At 35.7% G+C, this 22,706-nt stretch overlaps 1 protein-coding gene and 1 non-coding gene across 3 annotated transcripts in view; both read left to right on the top strand.

The window, feature by feature from the left end:
- Positions 1–22,706, top strand: part of ARID4A (AT-rich interaction domain 4A) — a 59,451-nt gene that overhangs the window by 21,966 nt on the left and 14,779 nt on the right. Inside the window, exons 12-19 of one of the 2 annotated variants that reach the window (XM_033108074.1) lie at positions 8,524–8,596; positions 10,849–10,943; positions 11,098–11,195; positions 11,850–12,081; positions 14,567–14,817; positions 17,285–17,482; positions 20,726–20,810; positions 21,635–21,776. In XM_033108074.1, the coding sequence (XP_032963965.1) occupies positions 8,524–8,596; positions 10,849–10,943; positions 11,098–11,195; positions 11,850–12,081; positions 14,567–14,817; positions 17,285–17,482; positions 20,726–20,810; positions 21,635–21,776 (1,174 nt within the window). Of the gene's footprint in view, positions 1–8,523; positions 8,597–10,848; positions 10,944–11,097; positions 11,196–11,849; positions 12,082–14,566; positions 14,818–17,284; positions 17,483–20,725; positions 20,811–21,634; positions 21,837–22,706 lie in introns of both variants that reach the window. The other variant, XM_033108073.1, reaches the window with a different exon arrangement.
- On the top strand, positions 11,626–11,732 carry LOC117024352 (U6 spliceosomal RNA). Its single transcript, XR_004423422.1, has one exon. It is a non-coding gene; the product is annotated as a U6 spliceosomal RNA (small nuclear RNA).

Below are 22,706 nucleotides of genomic sequence, written 5' to 3'. Positions count from 1 at the left end.
ACAGATACTAATTTATGAGATGAAACGAGTATACTTGTATGTGATGACGGGCATAGAATTTTTCTCTTGGTTTACTTCCCCTGCAGTATTTGGTTTTTTGCACTCTGAAATCAGAATGGCGGTTCATACTTACAGGCTGCCTACAGAGTTGCCATAGTAACGTGCTGTTGGTTTTAAGTGAGCATGCTCGGAAAGACAGGAAGGTTTAGCAGAAGCTTGGCAGGTTGCCAATGGAGGTTTGCCAGATGCTTTGAAATGGGCTGTCTTTCTTTTCCTTTCATGTAATGTCTGATTTTTATGTGGAAGAGAATGTAAGTAGTGCTGTATAACCCTGCGGATGCTATGCCCTAAGAGGGGAAGCAAATATTTGCAAGTCAGACTGAAAAATGTTCAGACACTGTACTGATTAAGTAGAAGGGGAATCTAACCATTTTGCATTTGAAAGAAAATGCAGCATATAGGTAAGATTTTTTTTTTTTAAATACTTAGTTACCATTTTGCTTGCCAAAGATGGGATTAAATAAAAATTTTAGGCATTAGTGATGTGGCTGATATGGTATTGCTCGGAACCAAAGCGCAATTGTGTTTTGTAAAAGAGACAGTAGGAGTCTATTTTTAGAATATCAAAGGATAAAGGCTATTTTTCTGAAACATAAGATGGATTTTTAAATGAAAATGATGAGAAAGTTTGGCAGAATTCAGGATTTAAAGTCTAAATATTAAATGTGATTTTTGTATTCTATCTGTATTTATTTATAGATTGCATGTTTTCAGGATAAATAGGCCACATTTTCAGGGTGTGAACTATTACAGTCTGGTTTTGCTCTTTTTTTTTTTTTTTTAATTAACATTAGTTAGGATCTTATATTGCCAAATATTGAAAACAGATTAGTCTCTTTATTTTTGCTAATACTTTTAATTGGTGTCCTTTCAGAATCCATTTTCCTTACTGTCCCCCTCCCCCCCAAAAATACCCTGAAATTTTAGACAAAGAAGGTAAAAAGGGATTTGTAGTAAGGTTGGAGAGAATGGCTATAAAATAGTAAATGGTGCTCTTACTACAGCTATTTATTTCATAAAAATCATGTTTTATTCAAGCTGTGAGTAAATGTTAGTAAAAAAGAATAAAGAGCAGAGGCAAGCTCTGTTACCTATTGTTTGCAGGTAATAAGTAAAGAAATTGAAAAAGGTAAGGACCTTTGTGAGGATAATCTCTTCTTAAAATGTATTGCTTAAATTATGAACCTATAAAAATTAAGTGAACCAGGATGCTTTTCATCTACTGAAAAATAAAAGCAAAATTACAAAATGTGGCACTGATTTATATGATTATTATTTAAAATTATTTTTCAAATGGTCAGTTTCACAACATATACTTTATTGAATTCCTTGATAGAAACTAATTCCTCTTTTTCTCTGGCCATACAGGTAGATTTTCTGGAGTGAGATTTGGTTGCTTTAGGAAAAAAATCAGCTGCATTCTTTGCTCTTGGATTTAGGATTTAGTTGCTGAATCATTCTAACTTGTCTTCAACAGTAATTTTTTAAAAAATTTAATATACTGATAAACTGAACAGCAGTTGAATCTATGTATATCAAAAGGGAAAAATGGGTATGGTATAAAATGAATTAAAATCTGATAAGCTGGGGCCTACCTGGCTTAGTCATCACAGGCCTTTACTACATAAGTGAGGCTAAGCTGTTGTATTACATTACAGATCATACTCTTCCCAAAATGTAATGATGCTGTGCTTTAATGAAGATTTAATGTTGCTTTACAATGATCAACACTTATAACATTCTGTAAACCACTATAACAATACTTGAGCCTGTCAATTAGTGTTTGTAAATTTTATGCAGTAGAATCATACAAGTGTTAGATACTTCTGCAGTGTTAATGGGCAGTGCACATTGTTTTTATATTGGATGCTTTGAGAAACCCTAATGTAGCCTTAATAAGGAGATTTGAGATTCCATGGCTTTACCAAGAAGGAGGAGCATCTTTTTTACTTAATATTATTTTGAATTCCTAAGCATTGGTAGTTCAGAATTTGAGTACAAGAAATATGTTTCATACTGTTACTGAGTCTGACGGGAAGTAGATCCTATCTGTTATTGATGGCTTTAGATTTCAACTCACTGCTAAGTGGAGAATATTTTTGTGGGTATTACTTAAATGTCTTTTGTTAAGAAAATTTTGTATTAGAAAAGATATTACTGAATTTCATTTTGAGCTTTGAAGTTGGTTGAAAGTCATGTAAACATAAGTAATGATGTCAGTTATTTATTTACTCCTGACTTATGTACATGTTGGATGAATGTAGGAGAGTCGTCTAAGGATAAAATAAATAGGTGATTGTTTAGAAGATTGAATTTCGGGGGAATTTGACTATAGCTTTTTTATTCTTTTGGTTTGCTATAGGTAGGGTTATGTATTGGGCCATTTCAAAAATCTCTTCTAATTTTCATATTTAGTAATGAAAATCAGAATTTAGTGAATTTTTATAAGAAATGTCCTCTTTTGTTTAGGAGTATTGATACCTATTTCTCCAGTCTTTGAATTTTCTAGGGGTCAATGTTCCACTTAATGCCTAGAATTATATTCCACTATTATAAAATCATAAGTGCTTGAGTTTTTTCTATTCATAGAAACCTGAAAGTACTCTGGTGTTCTCAGTTTATTCTTGGAGACCCACTGTTTTTTAAAGTAAGATTGTTTATTTAATTCTCACATCAGATTCTTTTATGAGTGAGGAAACTGAGGCTTAGAGTACAGAAGGTTTCACAGACTTAAGAAAAATTTCTCTCTTCCTCTAGATTTAAAGTCTCTGAAAGCAGAGGATGTCAGGATTTTTTTTTTTTCCTGCCAATGTAAATACCCACCAGCCAGCAACAGAGCTTGGCTCAGAGTAAACCTTCATTAAATAGTTTCTGAATAAATGAATGAATGTGGGCTATGCAATTATCCTAACAAATTGCTATTTGAAACCAAATGTTGGAAGATTTGTTGTAAGGTTCCAGAAAGTTCATGTAGGAAGGAACCAGGTGAAAAGGTATCTTCTAATAGATTTCTTTTCTCAGGCAGTACACTCGTTAGGCAATCTCATTTCCTAATTTAATTTCATGAGTTGATAAATTAATTCTTTTTGGCTTAAGCTAGTTTGAGATAGTTTTCTGTCACTTGCAATTCGAGTTCTTCACTAATAATACTTCTCCTTTATATCTTGCCCCACTTATTTCAGGTGTCTTTTGACTAGTCTCTTCCCCTCCTGTCTCTTCACCTCCAATCCATTTCCCTTGACATCTTTCTAAAACATAAATGGTTCCTGCCGAAAACCCTTTGATGGTTTTCAGCACCTACAGGATGAAGTTTAGGTCTTCTATCTTAGCTCTTTGTAAGTCTGGCCCTTCGTGATTTGACCCAGGCCCTCCTTTTTATTCTCCTCTCCACTCTTCTCCAGCAATACGGAGGGAACTTCTTATAGCTTCCCCTTCCCACCTCTTAGATGTCGCTCAGCAGCTGCTTGTCAGGCTTATTATATTGAGGGTCACCTTTGTGTTGCCCATTCCCTTTATCAGTATTAAATATAATAGGAAAATAAAATTAAAGTATACAAAAACTCAGAAATAATACACAATAGATAAAATTTAAAGACTCTAACAGATTTCTGTGTGGGAACCAGGAGAGCTCTGCCTGAATTACAGTGGTTGAGTGTGATCTATGAATGTTCAATGCATTAACCTTAGTAAGTTCAGGTATTTATTACACAGCTTTAAAAAATCAGGGAGGCTGCTTAGTATGTTTCAAATTGAAAATTTTGTACAAAAAAGTATAAGCAGCTACTGGTATTGGTGCTTCTTTCACATGAGTCTTCCAGCCCAAGGTGCCCTCAGAGCTGCCACTTCTGATGTACTTCTTAAAGTACTTAGCTCCCCGGAGTGGAGCTTTCAGGGCGCTGTCTTAATAACCCCTCTCCCAGCAGAGGAATCTGCCCACTTCGGAAGACTCCAAGCTCAGCCTCTATTTTTGGAGTAGTGGGGGATGAGAGATCAAGGGATTGTAAGAATGGAGATGTTGAGAGAATGTGTGATGAAGTTCCAGGGGTGGGTGAGAAGGGGAGCCAATAAAGAGGACTGGAGGAGAGGCTGTGGGCAGTACCATGAAGGGTGAACAAAGCTGCTGTTGTCCAAATTAACCTTAATTCACAAAACAGTATTTTGGGATTGAAAAATAAGCATGGTGTACTGGAATACAAAAATAAAGGGAGAGGGGAGTGTGTAGTTTAATAACTTATTAAGGGTACCTGAGGCATTTGAGAGAGAGAGAGAGCGGCGAAATCCATCAGCAAGAGATATGTACCTTTACATACAATAACGCGGTACAGGGAAACCACAAAGATCAAGTTCAGTTACACCCCTGCTTTCAAAATGTCAGTCTTTGTGGCTCTAATACGTTGTGTGCTAAGAAAGCAACTCATCCCAACCAACTCATTACAACTGAGTGTAAGTTACATGGGCCTGAGGGGCTTTGTGTATATGCATCATCTTTTATTGACATACAGTTGGACACTTTCTGTTCACCTTCCTAAATTGTGTGCTGGAAAGTAGCGTTACTGGCTAAGTAAGTTAATAGCTCAGCAAAAGCAAGGTATTATTTAAAAAACAAATGACAAAATATATTCATCTCCCATCCCAGTAAAATGCAGCAAGTCGATTCTTCACTAGAATTTGTACCATTTCTGACTGAATAATCTGATCTTCTGATTAATGTGCCGGGGGTGCCAAGAAAATGTATAGACATGACTTGTATTCATCTTTTGTTATCAGTATATATTGAGTATTACAATTTTAATACAGTTTTTTTCTTTTCTTAAAATCTGTACACATTCTTTTGGCATCCTCTGTATTTAGGAAAGGAATGAGGTGAATGCTAGCAAACGATTGTGCCACAGCCACCTGTGGCTTAAGAACATTCTGAACCATACTTATTTTTTCTCTTTTCTCTGACTCTTACTGCATTTATACAATCATTAGTGTTAGCCCTGAAACTCAGCGAATGAGGAAAATTGAAGAAAATCTCCTCAGTTCATTTTCACAGAAGTCATTTTCATTCACATAATAATAGAGTGTCTATGGTAAATGCCAGTCATTGGTGATAAAATTGTGAGTAAAATAGACATGTCTCTAACCTCATAGGACTTATTGAGCATTTAATGTGTTGGAACTTTGAGGACCACAAACATGAGTAACATAACCTTGAGCTAAACTCAAAAAATATCTCGGCATTCTGTCTCCCTTCTCCCTTTTCGGGGGAGAGGTCATCTTTACATCATGAGGTGGCAAGGCGAACTGAGGCATTGGTCCTTCTCCTTGTGGGCTGTTGTAATAACTTCCCGTTCCCTTCCAATCCATCAAACTCATTCCTGGCAGAGGACTTTTAAAACATCTGATCTAATTCTTCTTTACCTCTCTCAAACCTCATATCTACCTACCTGGAGTGTCCAGTTCCGGTTCTCTATCATAGGATCACAAAGCCCTTTCTTAACACAACCTGCTTTGCCAGCTTCATGTGTGTGCCGTTTGCTCTAGCTCCTGGCCTGTCCACACTTCACATCTGGAGGCTTTCCCTAGTGTTACCACCATCACTCCATACCCAGCAGAACCATTCATCCCCTTCTTTATTCTTTTATATATTTTACAACACTTAACACGTTGTGTCGAATTGCCTTTACATTTTGACACATCCTGCCAGACTCAGAGGTGCAAAAGTAGAAGGCAAAATGTCTGCTCGTTTAATCAAAGTACTTGTGCATAGTCCCTGACTCATGGTAGCCATCAGTTGATGTTTGAACTGAATTTCAACTGAGTTTCCAAAGTCAATAAATTCATAATCTAGTAATATACATAAATAGATAAACACCTGTCTGTAATACGTCGTCGTATATACACTGATGCTAACTAAAACTACATTTCTTGAAATGATCAGGTTCATGCCTCTTCTATTCCTTAACCCCCTTTCCTGCCATTTCTCTTCATAATTACTCTTTGCATGCTTGACTAAATAAAGGGAAGAAGGCTCATCAGCTATCTAATGGACTCTCTACTTCTCCTTATTACAACCCTGTCCCAGTCAACCCCTGAGGGACGCAACACCTTCTGGCTGCTACCCTGGAGAGAGGTGCTGTAGGTATGAAGTTACCATGAGCAGAGAAAGCACACTGGGGTAGCAAATAGGAGCTCCCTTAAAAAAGCCACAAAGGCAGATTCTTCTAGTTTGGAGGCCTTTTCTAGCATACTCAGTTTTACTCCAAGGTAACTAACAACATAGCTCTTTTCAAAAAAAGATTGTGAAGAATTGCTTATTGTAAGAATTAAACCATTGTAATTTTTGCAAAGGTTATCAGGTAAATTTAAAACTTTGTATATAGGCTCATCTGTTTTTCTTTTGTTTTTGTGGAAATTAAATTTCCTCTCAAGCAGGCATTTGTTTTATTCAGCGGAATTCTTTATTCATTTATATCTTGTTTTTAAACCTGATAACTGCACCTAAACTTAAAATCTTATGGCCACGGTTTTTCATGGAACTTAGTATACTCTTGGATATCCACTGACGTTTAAATCAAATATATTTAAACCACCAACTTTTATCTATAGAACTATATTCTAAATCACTAAGAATTTGTCAGGTGTTTGGTACAACCTTAATAAATACCTAATCTTCAATTGATGGCTTTATTTTCTTGTTTTGGAAGAAACCTTGATTTCAAATCAGTGCCTTTTTAAAAAAAATTACTTTTTACATATACTGCATATAATGATCTTGTTTGAATTCTGTGTGATCATAAATACTGGAAATGAGTGGTTAGTCTGAGGAAAGAATATGGGGCATAAGATGGTTTTGTTTTTTTCTCCCCATACCAAAAAAGTCCTTAAAATTAACATTTGAAATGACTCTTGCGCTACTGGATTACTTTTTTTCTTGCATTAACTCACTAGCAGTTGTTTTAATAATGTTGCAAAAGTAAAATGTTTAATTCATATGGAGAAAAAAATGGCCATTTTATTTGTTTTGTATAAATGTTTTTAGAAACAATCTGTTTCAGTTACAGTTGACATACAATATTATATTAAAAACTGCCATCTCTTGATTTGAGCATTTAGTAAGGACCCCTGTTAACTTTGTAAATTGCTAATTTTTGAGGCTTTGTGCAACTTTGACTTAAGTTTCTTTATATTTGGTAAAAATGAAAGTACCCCAATGTTATAAACCATCTGAATGAATGTACTGAAAGATCTTACTCCCTTTCCCTTGATTGCCTCCTGTTTTTTGGTTTTTTTAAATTATTATATATTCTAATCAACTACATGTTTGTTGATCGTGGGTATATTATTAAAAATTAATATTCTTAAAGGATACAGAATTTAAAATGGTTTATTGCACTCTGGACTGTGAACACTCTATTGCCTGACAGTTGCCTTTGCTTTGAATATGGCTTTGAAAGACCAAAATCTGAATTCTTCTTTTAGAACATAGAAAAGTAGTACTCTGAAATTAAATTACGGTAATTTATGTGGAAGAAACGTATTAGTGTTTTGTTTCTCTATAGTATCACTAAACTTCAAATATGAATTTTCCCAAATGTTAGTTTATAAGTAATCTATCAGAAAAGCGAATATTATATTAAAACCCACGACCCATTTGTTTGATGAGAGCCAAAACCTTGGCTTTATGAGAAGAAATCTTTAGGTTTATATAATTAGTAAAAAGTAACACTTAAATAGGTATTTGTAGGAATAGTTGTTTTTACATGAATGTTTCCATTAGTTAACCCCCCCACCCAACTAAATTAGTATTTATGTCATTTTCATTGTCTTATTTTTTGGGTTTGCAATGTCAACTACAGACACCAGGCAAATGAGAAAAGCAGGCTAGTGTGATAGAAAAGATGGCTGGTTGGGTCTGGGACAAAACAGAATTTATATGACTCATTTAAATATATTTAAATTTTTTTAAATATTGTACTATCCAAACAAAAAAAATCTTTGCCATTTGACCTTGCAGCCTCTGGTTTATACTCATTCAATAATAAGAAAATTTTAATGTTAATATGTGCATTATTTCTAATAATAAATATATTTTAATTACTGTGCTCATCTATCAATATAGTTGTACAGGACACATGGTATTTTAATGGATTTTTAAATAAATACCACGTGAAGTGAAAATACCCATTCCTGAACCTTTTTCTCATGGCTAATCTTATTAGTCTTTATGGTAATAATCAAGGGTAGGGTTAGAGTGATAAATGGGGTGAACGGTAGAGATTGTATATCTTGACAGTTGCATTAAATCAACTCTATCATAATATGACTTTAAATCTGGCTGTGTAGGATTTTGAGAAAATTCATTATTTTCCAACTTCATTAAAACTTTATCCCCTTACATTGAGTTCACAAAACAGCAAAAGACAATATATCTCATCCTTTTCATTTTCTATATATTTGTGTATTTTACCTTTACAGCCTGAGGAAGAACTTGATCCTGAAGAGAGGGACAACTTCCTCCAACAGCTTTATAAGTTTATGGAAGACAGAGGTACTGTCATTAATTAATTAAAAGTAGCCATTTCTTTTACAGTTTTAGATTTTTGGTTTATGCATTATTTTTTTAGATCATAGGTATATGGATTTGGATTTAAAGTAAAGCCTAAGAATCAGTTACAGCTAACAGTTATTCAGTACTTAGAATAAAAACAAATATTAATATTCTTGAGTAGAAATATATACGAAAATAGTTTTTGTATAGTTAAATTTAGTCTCCTTGGGACTTATAAAGCTAAAACATATTATAATAATATTTCAGTAATAGAAAGTGAACAATTACAATGTTAATCTGCATACTTATTCATTACTAACGCTGTCTCTATGGCAAGTAAACTGGCCTGATCCATGGTCTCAACAAAGGACGTAGGAGATCAAACATAATAGGAGATCAGTCCCTACCTAAATAAAAAGGATTTCTGTTTGGAAGTTAGAAGAAGTAGAAGCTTTATAAAATCATCATAGTTCTTGACGTTACATTAGTCCTGGAAAACCCTCAGATAATTTGGTCCTAAACAGTCTGTGGGCCTTCAGAAATCATCCTTTAGATTTTTGCTAACAGTCTTAACATTTGCGTTAAAGCAGTGAGAATGGAACTGTAGCTTTAAAAATGCACCCTTTCCATTGTACGAGGTCTGACAATTAAGTTCGCAAACTTGTCACCGTGCGCTTACACTGGCAGCACTGTACAAACAGCTAAGTAAGGCTTCATAACCTTGTTATATCAGTGTCTTACAGCCGTGTTCGTGTCGATGTGTGGCGGTGTCTTGCCAAGTGACATTCATTATTGTTGCGTGTTTTTGTGTGTCATTGTGAGAACGTCTGAGCTTGAATTAGAGCAACGGACAAACATTAAATATCTTGTTAAATTTGACAAGAGTGGAAGTGAAATCAGGGACATGTTAGTCCAAGTTTATGGGGGTAATGCCATGAAGAAAACAGCAGTGTACAAATGGATTACACGTTTTTCTGAGGGGAGAGAATGCGTCACCAATAAAGAGAAGTCAGGGCGGCCAGTAATGAGCAGAACTGATGAAAACAGTGCAAAAATTTGTTGAACTGTGCGTCAAAGTTATCAGCTGAGTGGGAGAAGCACAGCAGACTAAGTAAATATCGATAGAGAAACAGTTTGGAAAATCTTAATTAAAAATCTTGGCATGAGAAAGGTGTGTGCAAAAATGGTCCCAAAGGAACTCACCAATGAACAAAAGCAAAAGAGAATCGAAGTTTGCCAAGACATTTGGAGAGGCAAGATGATGTTTTGGGCTGTGTTATCACTGGTAATGAAACATGCGTGTACCAATACGATCATTGTGCATCAAAGTGCGCAATGGAAGTCAGCCAATTCTCCACAACCAAAAACGCTCCATCAGCCCAAATCAAAGAGTCAAAACGATGTTGCTAATCCTTTTTGATATCAGAGGGATTATTCATTATGAATTTGTACCAACTGGACAAATTTAACCAACTTTACCATTTGGAAGTGCTGAAAAGTCTGCGTAAAAAAGTTGGACGAAAACAACCTGAACTTTTTGCCAATAATTCATGGCTCTTGTATCACGACAATGCTCCAGCAGCTCACATGGCACTGTCTGTGAGGGAGTTTTTAGCCAGTAAACAAATAACTGTGTTGGAACACCCTCCCTACTCACCTGATCTGGCCCCCAATGACTTCTTTCTTTCCCTGAAGACAAAGCAAATATTGAAAGGAAGACATTTTGATGACATTCAGGACATCAAAGGTAATACGATGACAGCTCTGATGGCCATTCCAGAAAAAAGAGTTCCAAAATTGCTTTGAAGGGTGGCCTAGGCACTGGCGGTGCATAGCTTCCCAAGGGGAGTACTTCGAAGGTGACCATAATAATATTCAGCAGTGAGGTATGAGCACTTTTTCTAGGATGAGTTCGCGAACTTAATTGTCCGACCTCAGATGTGTTTTTGCCCAGGTTATTTGAACCAGCAATATTGTTGGCTACACCGTTTAGTCCCAAGGTTTAATTTAGCTTTACCCAATTCAGTGGTAGTTAGAGAATAGTTAGTGATTTTATTAGTTGTGGAAATTTATCTAAAGACAACCAGAATGCAGTATAAAGAATATTTTGTCTTTTCTTACATAATTTAAGGTTCTTTAAATATATGCTACTGATTAGTGAAATTTGGGAAATGAGAAATGGATAGCTTTTTAAAACTTAGTATTTCCATCTGAGTAAACATTCCATTTCTACCCTCTGATATTAAAAACAGGTACTCCAATCAACAAACCTCCTGTTTTGGGCTATAAAGACCTCAATCTCTTCAAACTCTTTAGATTGGTTTATCATCAAGGTGGATGTGACAATGTAAGTAGGGTGTAATGAAAAGTGAAATCATCTAATATTTCACTGTTATATGTACTTTAGATAATATACACGTTTTCTTAATGAACATAGAGTATTAGTGTAAAGATTTATTTTCCTCTGCGAATGTTAACGAATAAAAACTTCATTTTTCCAGATCGATAGTGGTGCCGTATGGAAGCAAATTTATATGGACCTTGGCATTCCTATTTTGAATTCAGCTGCTTCCTACAATGTAAAAACTGCTTATAGAAAGTAAGTAGTACAGTTTATTCGATAAAGAATACATATTTACAGGGAACATTTTCCATTTGTTGACAAATAAGAACACATCAATCAAAGAACATTAATGTTAGAGAAAGTGTATAAAATGATTTAGGTTACTAGATACCTGTGACTGAAAGTTATTTCAGAGCGCCAAGTCTGCTGTAAACCATTTTTCGTATTTTCCTAATTTCCTTTTCAAAATAAGGAATGCAGGCAGTGTTTATAGTCTGAAATGACAATACATGTTATGGAGCTGTGTAGACAACCTTCAGTCCAAAACTGGGACAGCTGTGTCCAGTTTTCACAAGCTCAGATTTTCCTGGAAGAAATTTTATGGTCAGTATTTTTGTTTATAATCCTGTATGAAACACCAAGAAATTAGTAACATATAAAATGTACTTTAAGAAAAGAAAGCCTAGTGCTCGCTTCGGCAGCACATATACTAAAATTGGAACGATACAGAGAAGATTAGCATGGCCCCTGCGCAAGGATGACACGCAAATTCGTGAAGCGTTCCATATTTTTAAAAAAAAAAAAGAAAAGAAAGCCTAGAGTGTTACTTTTTGAAAATACGTATGTTTATAGTATTCAAGTTAAATGTAAAGACTAAAATTTATTAAAAAGAAATAATTGTTTGTTTAGGTATCTCTATGGTTTTGAGGAGTACTGCCGTTCTGCAAATATTCAGTTCAGAACTGTTCACCACCATGAACCAAAAGTAAAAGAAGAAAAAAAAGACTTAGAAGAATCAATGGAAGAGGCTCTCAAACTAGACCAAGAAATGCCTTTAGTAGAAGTGAAGAGTGAACCTGAAGAAAATATTGATTCAAACAGTGAAAGTGAAAGAGAAGAAATAGAATTAAAATCTCCAAGGGTAAGTAGTTAATACTAGTTTAACTGGTTTAAGCATCATTTACAGTTTTTCATTATGGACATTTTCAGATGTACACTAACATACTCCAGGTAACCTAGTTTAGTTTCCAGTATTTAGTTATGATTCAGCCAAGCTTGCCTAGCTACCCTTCTCTAAATATATCACATATTATTTCTTCTACCTGAAAAACCATTCCTCCTGTTGTTTTCTGTTTATATCTGTTCAAATCACTCTCTCATCTGGGGTCAATCTCAAATATTCTCTTTGCATTCCCTCTAACATGCTCTTTTCATCTGTAATTTACGTATTTATTTGTTTATTATTTATTGTTGCTTTTACTCCACTCTGCGCTAGAACCATACTTCCCGATGGTAGGGATTAGTGTTTATTCTGTTCATTGACAGATCCAGACATCTATAATAGTGCCCCACACATACCAAGTACCTACTAAATACTTGTTGCATGGGTGAATCTTCTCTTGTACCTGCGCTTGGAACTAGCTGGGATTTTTTCTTTCTCTGTTACTCCACACTGTACAGCTCTTGTGACAGTTCTTTTCATGTTCTGCCTTGTTTTCTAGTCATGTGCACACTCGTTTTATCTTTTACTTCTTCCTCTCCCTTAGTATGTAAGTCAGGAATCGTCATCCACTATTTTGATCATTGTCAAATGATGTCTACAGAATAGGATTAATCAAATTTTAGGAGAAAAAATTTATCACACTATCAAAGAAGTTCAGTTACTGTAATACATCTTATTTTTCATTGAAATCATATTTAGTGAAAGAGAAGATGAAATCACCTCTTTTATTTGCACAGAAACCATTTTTTAAAAACTGTCCATTCTGAATTTTATGAAACATCCAAATTGGTTTGTTTCTTTTTTTAATTTTTAAAAATTGTGGTAAATACACGTAACATAAAATTTATCATCTCTACCAACTTTAAGTTTACAAGTTAGTGGCATTAAGTACATTCACATTGTTGTGCAACCATCACCTCCATCCATCTCCAGAACATTTTTCATGTTGCAAAACTGAAAGTGTACCCATAATAAATGACTCCCCATTCCTCTCTCCCCTAGCCTCTGGCCACCCCCACTCTACTTTATGTCGTTATGACTATGACTACATTAGGTACCTCATATAAGTGGAATCATACAGTATTTGTCTTTTTGTGACTGACTTATTTCACTCAGCATCATGTTTTCAAGGTTCATTAGTGTATATGTCAGAGTAATCCCATTGTATGTATTGTGGACATACTCATACTTCCTTGTCATCACATCAAGACTTGCCTCATCTTACGTAAAACATCTGCAGAGTCCTGCATAGTATGTATGTAACATAAATTTACCTTCCTCAAGATTTCGTTTTTTACTACTACAGAAAGTGCTCTAATAAATGTGCATGTGAAAAGCCCTCCTAATTTATCTTAATATAGAGGGTAAACTTCTAAAAATAGGATTTCTGGGACAAAGGTGTAGAGACCTAAAGTTTGATAGGTAGCTTTCATTCATTTATCTACAAATATTAATATTTAAAGAGCACCTGCTACGTGCCAGGCACTGTCTAGATCTGAGGATACAGAGTGAATCTGACAAAGTCCCTGCCCTCAGGGAACTTACGTTTTAGTTCTTTGAGATAAGAAAAATAAGTTTATTCTTTTTCTACCTTAGGAGCTTAAATAGCACATTGGAACTAGAGAAAACATTTGTTATATTGAAATATTAATTGTAGAGCACTCTAGTGCTCCCTAAATTGTTGGCTCTAGTTTTCATCCTCACTTTATTCCAAGCAGAGGGGAATTCTGCCAGTATGTAGAGGTTGACTTGAAGAATTTAGGAGATACTGAAATGGTCTACCAGTTTCATGGTCAGTTGATCATGCATCAAGAGGCTGGGTAGAAGCTTCCGCGGGTGGAACAATATACTACAGGCCCAGGGAGCTCTCCAGATACTCATTAAAAGAAATCAGCCCACTTTTGGGCCACTGATGCAATTCAGTCCTTTTAAAATGTGGTCATACAGAAATACAGTGATGATGTAAGTTTTATCTTTTAAAAACAGTAGAATTAGAGACCACAGAGCTTTAAAAAAGTCCATAATTTAGGGGGTTGGTTTATTATTATTATTATTATTAACAGCTTGTATCATTGATCTTTAGATAATTCTTTTAAAACTTTTATTGTAGTCAAGAAATACCAAAAGTCAGATAAAATAACATAGTGAAGAAAAGAAAAACTTTATTTTTTAAGTAGTCTGTAGCCAAGGATCATAGTAGACCTGGACGTAATTAAGTCACTTACATGGGTTATTATTTTACTTTCAAGAGGAAGAGAAAAGTATGCAGGAGTTGATGGGTCATTGTTGTCATGTCTCAAGCCAGAGAGGCTAGTCATTACTGTGAAGGTTTAAGAAAAAGATGCATTTTCTGTCCCCCTCCTTGTAGTGATAGCTGTTTGAAAGACTTTATGCCCTCCATTAGGGACGAAGGAGAATCGCTCGAGATGCAAATTCTATTAAAAAGGAAATGGAAGAAGAGAAAACAGAAGACAAACTCAAAGATAATGATACAGAAAATAAGGATGTAGATGATGACTATGAAACTGCAGAGAAAAAAGAAAATGACCTACTACTGGGAAGAAAAAATACACCAAAGCAAAAGGAGAAGAAAATTAAAAAGCCAGAGGATTCTGACAAAGACTCAGACGAAGAGGAAGAAAAAATCCAAGAGAGGTACATTATCTTATTTTGTTCTCCAGAAGCACCTGTCTGGGGTACAGCAGCTCTCTGTTCCTGCTTAGATATTCAGGTTTGAGGGAATGTTTTCTTATTGAGACTTCCATTCCTCTTGTCTAATGAAGGTGAGACACATTGTGAAGATGATGTGTATCGCCTTTCGGAATTGGAGAATATACTGGTCGCACCATTTTAATAGCACTTGTGCCCTAAACAGTGGCCTCAAAGAAGGCTGCGTCACCCAGTCAAAAGAAAGGTCCTGCAGTTGACAGCAGGGAAGGGAGCTGGAGAAAAATGGAGGAAGTGGACAAGAGGAAACAGCGACAGCAAAAATTCCATTTTAAAAAAGGTACAATGTGGGAAAGCTAACAAACACATGGGTGCACAGTACTAGCAGATGTTTCTGTGTGTTAGCTTTATCTAAGACATTTTCCTTTTTCAAGTTACTGTATTAGATTAAGTGGCATGCACCCCTGATTCTTGTTTGGAAAAATACATTCTTGCCCCACATCACACCAATAAATTTCAACTTTTTAATGTCCATCCTGTTTGCTGTTGAGTGAAAACTGTATTTTTTTTTCTACGTGTTATATACATGTATGGACTGAATTGACTTAAAAATAACAAAGATTAGGCAGTCCAGCTACATCCAAGTAATATCTGACCATGGTTAGTTGGCCATTTCTGTGTTGTCAAATAGATTTACTAATTTTTATATACTACTAAAAAATGAATTTTAATTCAGCAACAACAGCATAACACACTTACTTGTAATGTAAGCTTGCCTCCATAGTTATTTTTTGATTATTATATGATGCTAAATTTTCTAGAAATTTGAGTTGTTAAGCAAAATTTGGGAAAAGTGGTCTGATGAATCCAACTAGTGGCTGACATCCACCTGAAAATTGACGATCAAGAAAATATTTAGAAAAATAGGGATGATTGGTGAGTGGGAAAGGTAATTTTATGATTCAATATAAATAGGTACAGGATCTGTCACAAGTACCTGTGTATTAGATTAGTGAATAAAGAAAGTCTGTAATAAAATATAATTAGGATTAGGGTAAGTGGGGTGAAATAATTACAATATCATGATGTGAGTGTAGTATTTCAAATATTTAGACAATAAATTTAAGCAAAGGTGAATCACTTAAAAAGTGGGCTTAAGTATAGTTCGAAGTTTTGTTATAAATAATCATCAAAGTATGTATATTATAATATGTATATAATACATAAAACACATAATGGATATGTATAAAATGTGGTTTTAAAAAGCCTTTATGATTGATACATAAACAGAATGAATATTTTAGATAAATTTCTGAGATTTATATATAAAGAACAATATTCCCTTTTATTAAATAAAAATTGAATATATAGATAAACATAGTTTGTATTCCCATTCTGTAGCAGTAATCCATGGAAATGGGAGACATTTTTATGTATAGAGATTTCTATTTTAAGTCGTTTCGCTCACAGTGTTTTGAAATTACCCTATCAGACTATAATTGGAAGGTGCCCTCGAAGAGAAAATATTCCCATGGCAAATGGGTCATCAAAGCTTTTTCATGTCCCTTAGTGGTCCCCCCAAATAATGCTCAAGGATTATTATAGAGCGCAATACTTCCTCTTAAGCATTTAAAACTCTTGTGACACTAGAATGACCTTCAATGCAGATCTCTTCTGAATCCTTGCAAGGTTAACACAGGATGTTTTATCTGTAAAAATATTAAAAATATTGTTGGACCTTCCAAAGTGAATCTCCTTTATACAAAGAAAAGCTAATGGGAGATGAGTAAAAACAAATAGAAATCAGTACAAGATACGGAAAGCTCTGTTCTCCTGGTGCTGTCCCACAGTTTCAACAAGTGACCTGATACTCAAATATCTGTTGTTCCTTTGTTAGGGTGGGGAAACTTTTAAAATATAAACTAGTTAAAGGCTAAGGTAGCTAGCCCTTGTTCATTATCTTGTCCACCAAAGAGAAGTCTTGCTAAGTACCATTCTAAATTGAGCAGAAAGTAGTGTAAAGCACATTTAAGACAATTTAGTTGTAAGAAGTTACAAACTTCCTACAAAAATTATCTTTAGATAATTTTCACATAGAAGGTAACACTAGAGTATGAATTTGAAACACTGTTTTTTAGCCCATATGGTCCTTACTTTGTTTTATCAAAAGTGATTTATTTGACTCCACATCATCATTAACTGTGATTATTGACTGGCCTTTAAGAAGCATGGATTTACTTTTGGGACAGTGTACCTTTACACGATAAATAAATTCCTTAGTAAATAGTCCATAAAAATCTTCTCCTTCTCCTCCTTCTTCTCCTCCTCCACTGACATGCTATTAAGGTAATCCTTAGGTTGTGACTTTTCTACATGTTGGATTCGTTTAGCCTATATTAGCTTGTTCTCCATGAAGTTGTTAGTAGCGTTATCAATGTTATAACTTTTACTGCAGGGAAGAAACTGAAAGCAAATGTGACTCTGAAGGGGAGGAAGATGAGGAAGACATGGAACCCTGCCTGACAGGAACCAAAGTGAAAGTAAAATATGGACGAGGGAAAACACAGAAAATCTATGAAGCCAGTATTAAAAGCACTGAAATTGATGATGGAGAAGTTTTATACTTGGTACATTACTATGGATGGAATGTCAGGTAAGCAAGAAATGTATTTTCTTACTATTGAAATTTCTTTCAATGGTTCAGAAAGATCAAATTAATGTTGTGAAGAACCAAAGCAAATGGTATATGTGTATTTACAAAGCTTACCTTATATCCTACTTTTCAAAGACTTCCCAGCATTCCTGCGGTTTTACTAAATGTGACAGTACTTCCAGCCAAAGTACTGGATCATACCTGTAGTTGAACAAGTTGTATTTGTTACTCATTTGCAGTGAGGGAGGACATACAGCATGGGGAACTGTGAGGTGACTCAGTAAGAGGGTGTTAGACAAATCAATGAAAGCCCAGGGCACCGCCTCCGGGAGCTGCCATAGCCCAGGATTCTGTGGGCACATCCTGCAGGACATGGGCAGGGAGCCAGGCCCTCAGCTCCCAACAGTGCAAGTGGGGCTCCTGTGTTAGTTTGTTAAATTTGTTAGAAATCAAGCCTGTGTCAAGCATTGTAATAATTCTAAACTAGATTTAAAAAAAAAGAAGAACGTGAGGAGGGACTTAGGTCTGAGCTTCTGTTAGGTGAGTTGGGGAACGGTTTCAGGAAATGGGGCTTTGCTCTGGATGCTGTCAAGAAGTGGGGTTAATTCTGTGATTGGTTATCTTAATCTTATCTGCAAGGAGACAAGACTAGGCCAGTGTTAATGCTACAATTGGTAAAGAAGCCACAGTCAGTTAGGAAAAAAGGATGTTTGGTCATTTTTGTGGCTTGGACAATGTTCCTATTTTTTCTGTGTTTACACGCGATTAGGGAGGGGTGTTGTCTCTGTCCTGGTGCATCATGGTCACATAGCAGACTTGTCTGATGATGTTCTGTGAAATTGTTCGTGTTCAACAGGAGAACAACACGACCTTGCTGCTCACCTCTGTAACAACACCAAGGCCCAGCCCGTAGTGCTGGGCAGTTCCCAAGTGTCAGGGACCACTTTTCTCTTTGCTTTGGAAAGCCTTGTGTGTTCGGTATCTCTGCTTTCCCTTATTTGTTTGGAGCCAGAGTGCTCCAAGGTTTTCCTGCATACTAGAAGTGTACTCTGTCATGCCTCAATCTCCTCATCTCTCAGTTGGGGAAGATAAAGTGCCTACTTTGTAGAGATATTGTGAGAAATACTGGTAATACCTGTGTGAACATACAGAGCTCTTAGAACAATGCCTGGCCCTTAGTAAGTGCTCAGGTAAATGTTAACTGTGTTTTTTTAGTGAGGGAGAGTTAGGTTTCTTTTACCTCACATCATTTTAAAAGAGTTTTGGTTTATCATATATAAAAGATTGTAAGAGTATGGGTTTATTGCATGTAAACCTTTAAATGTTTTCTGAAACCAGTACCTGTGCCCTTCACATTTCTGCCAACACTTAAAACAAGCTCTTCAGCCTACCTCGCCGTTGTGTTGTATGTACATGTTGCGTTCAGGGGGAAAGGCCTACATTTGCCAACTCTGAGTCACTATCTTTGCAGTCACAGCACATTATAGTCTTTTTTCCCTCAGATTCTGTTCAGTCCACAGCCATCCATTCTTACTTACCATCGGTATGTGTCTGTTCTTTTGTTCTGTTTTCTAGAATTTTCCCTTCCTATTCTCCCTCATCTTTTTAATGTTTTTCTGTATGACCTCTCAACAGTCACTTTGTTACATGTTCACATTCTTCCTAACTAGATAAGTTCCTAAATAGGACTTAACTGGTTACTCACATGGTTCATGGTTTTTCACTGTCCTTCCACGCTCCTGAAAGCTGGTAGAACTCTGGTCTGCTCATTGACAGAGAGCCACGGTAGTTCCTAGAGAATCTAGTTATATTTCTAAAACAGTGTACCATGTGCAACTGTGAGGGGAGTCATGGCCTCTTAATTGAGAAATCCTCGGACTACCCTTGGTTGGCAGTATTAACGCTGGAAGTGCCTATGTGATATGCTGTGGTGACCAGGCCAGTGTGGCCTCAACCATGTGTACTCCAGATCCGGCCTGTGCTTCTTGGTTGTCTCATAGGTCCTGTGGAACTGGAGTTATTTACTCCTTCTTTGTTAGCCCTGGACCAGATACATAACCCTCTTATTGCATTTACCAGACTATACTTGATTTTACTGTCCATCATTCACACCAGGCTGCAAGTTGCATGAGAACAAGGGCCTTCCTTGTCTTCTCTATTATTCTCTACATTCTTCTTCATACAGTGCCTGGCACGCTAGTAGGCCCTCAGTAAATACCCAAATGAATGACTATTTCTAAATAAGGTAAGAATGTGCAGGTACTTAGCCTGGTAAAATGAAGATACAGGGTTGATCCAGGAGGAGATAGTTTTCAAACCAGAGTATAGGTAGTCATAGTATCATGTCAACTGAAACTTGTGGATATCGGAACCGTGTCCTTACTTTGCACGGCTCTGTGGTAACTGGGTTACAAAATAAGGATATGGTTTCCATTAACATGGTGCAGTTCAAAGCAAGGACTGCCTGTAGTGTTTTGCTTAAATGTTCAGATTTTAGATTTTGATAGAGCTCTATAAATACCTATGTATTTACATAATGTAATAACTGCTATTTAGTTCTAGGAAATTTAATTTCTTATTTGCCCCCTGATTAGTAACCTGGACTGACTATATTGTCTATATTCACAAGTGATGTCAGTATTTTGGAAAAAGGTACAAGGGAAATGAGTTTTCACCTTGAGCTAAACAGAGACTTAGATAAAGGAAATGAAATATGTCTAAAAAATTTCATTCTTGGATGTGACATAGTTCAGAATAAAATTTTCATAGAAATACTAGAGGCTAGAGAGAGTTCTGTGGGGAAAAGAGGATTGAAAAGGACTTTATAAATAAATCTGGAACTGATCATATTACAAGTTTGAATTTACCTGATTTGTCTTTGAATGATTTGGTCAATAAAATGAATTCCAGTACAGAATCAGCTTATTTCATTAAGCTCAGATCTGTGGGAGTCGTAGAAAACAAAGTGTTGAATCAGAGTTTTTTCAAACAGTCTTGAATCTAGAGTTTGCTTACCTAGCTCTCCCTCTAAGCCTCTTCACCCTATTGGTAGCAGGTATTCATAGCACTTACTGGGTACAGTGGCTGATGTGTTACCAGCAAACCAGCCCCGATACCCTTCACATTTCTTCCAACACTAGAAACTAGATACACTTTTTAGTTTATCTTACCGTTGTTTTTATTTGGTGAATACTTTTCAAATGAGAAATTATTGTGAATTTTTAATATATTCTTTATTTTAAGGTATGATGAATGGGTGAAGGCTGACAGGATAATCTGGCCATTGGACAAAGGTGGACCAAAGAAAAAACAGAAGAAAAAAGCTAAAGTATGTTCATAGATTCATATTCTTTATGATAGGCACAGAAATTATTCATAGTATATTACGTTTTTTTATAAATCATGTTTCCTCACTGTAATAATCATCTTGATTCTTTTAAGGTAATTGTGATTTTTTTTTTTCTCGTATAACCCAGAAGCTACAACAGTAAAAACTGTAAACGCATTCCCGCATCATTTCAGGAAAGGTGAAAACCAGCATCCCATAGGGCCTGCTGGTTTCAAACGGCCATGCCTATAGAGGCTGGATAGTCAAAGGGTAACTAGGACTGACCAAAACAGGACATGTTCCTCATCTGGTGAGGGTGGAATTAACCACTCTATCGTCGGATGCAGTCAGGGTTGCCAGATTTTAGGATTTTTCAAGACAACTCTATTGTTTTAAATGTGAAATCTGACTTTCAAATGTTGGAAGCTAATATTATTAATAAATTTTAAAACACATACCTGCTGGCCAGCTGTACCCTCATCCACCCCCTCAGTTTTCAACCCTGTATTTTGTCTATTTTATGGTAGACACCATCCTCTTCCTCAGGGAATGGTAAGGAACAAGGAGGGTGCCGAGTATTTGTACAGCATTCTAATGCACCTGTTCTGACCTTTACAGTACAGTTGCAGTGTCACAAATTGTAGAACATCATATTCATATAGGTACAAAATATGTTAGAAAATCATTTTCTCTATAAGCACCTAGTAGGAGTTAACATATAAAATATCTAACCTTTTCGAGTTGACAGTTTTCCTTGAAGAAGTAGAATGTTCATTTTTCATAAGGCATTGGCTCTTCTCATATATTTTGTTGTTGTTACCCAGAATAAAGAAGACGGTGAAAAGGATGAAAAGAGGGATGAGGAAAGGCAGAAGTCAAAACGGGGACGACCTCCTTTAAAATCTACTCTTTCATCAAACATGCCGTATGGTTTGTCTAAGACTCCAAACAGTGAAGGAAAATCAGGTACCAGAAGTGCTCGCAGCAATATGCCAGACAGCTCACCTCTGTCAAATGGAATGGAAGGTGCTCAATTTTGAGGATCACTGATTTTTAAAAAATCAATAATATAAATAATAAAACGTCAGTTGTGTGAGAGATTCATAGAAAGTCATCTAGGTTTTTAATCTCATATAAGTTAAACTACAAAATTTGATTTGAAGAAAATGCTTATTTTAGTATATCATTTTTACTTGAAACTTAATGATGTTTTACTTCAGTTTAGGAATACTTTTTCTAGGAATATTCTAGAATAGAGGATGGGTTAACAAGCAGTGCTCCTACTGCATGCTGCGTTGTCCTTGAAAGCATGCACCAGTGTCTCCTATAATTCAGTGCTGTCACCTAAGATCTTTCAACTAAGCTGAGATAGTGTTGTTGAAAGAGAGCACAAACATGTGGTATAGACATGTTTTGTGATGAGTGTAGATGAACATATTTTACATTTACATGATTTTTCCCACTTTTCTACCTTTGTTATGTTTTTCCATGTAATTTAAGAAATGTTAAATAGTTGCCTTATATAAAAAGTTCCCTCCCTTCCAGGAAAAAGCTATTCTGAACTACAGGATTGCCATTAGTCCATATGGTGCTTGTGTACAAATTAGAAAAGGACATTTTTTTCTCCTCTTTATTGCCATCTGCTGGAAGGTTGTCATACTACACAAAACAAGATGTCACAAAGTGAGATAGCATGTCCCAAAGTGCAGTGTACAACCTACAAAACTATACATAGTAGTCTTGTTAAACTACATATAAAAGGAGTCTTTTTTAACGTGAGAACAAATGAATTCTAAATTCTGTATATGGCACAATCACAAAATAAAATTATATACCTTTCTATTTACAAAATACACTTAAGTTTGCCTTTTTGAACTTCTTTAGAATATGATCATG

The sequence above is a fragment of the Rhinolophus ferrumequinum genome, chromosome 6 (assembly GCF_004115265.2).
Source record: "Rhinolophus ferrumequinum isolate MPI-CBG mRhiFer1 chromosome 6, mRhiFer1_v1.p, whole genome shotgun sequence".
Lineage (NCBI taxonomy): Eukaryota > Metazoa > Chordata > Mammalia > Chiroptera > Rhinolophidae > Rhinolophus > Rhinolophus ferrumequinum.
Note: the sequence above shows the minus strand (reverse complement) of the source record. Positions and strands in the feature narration are given on the sequence as shown.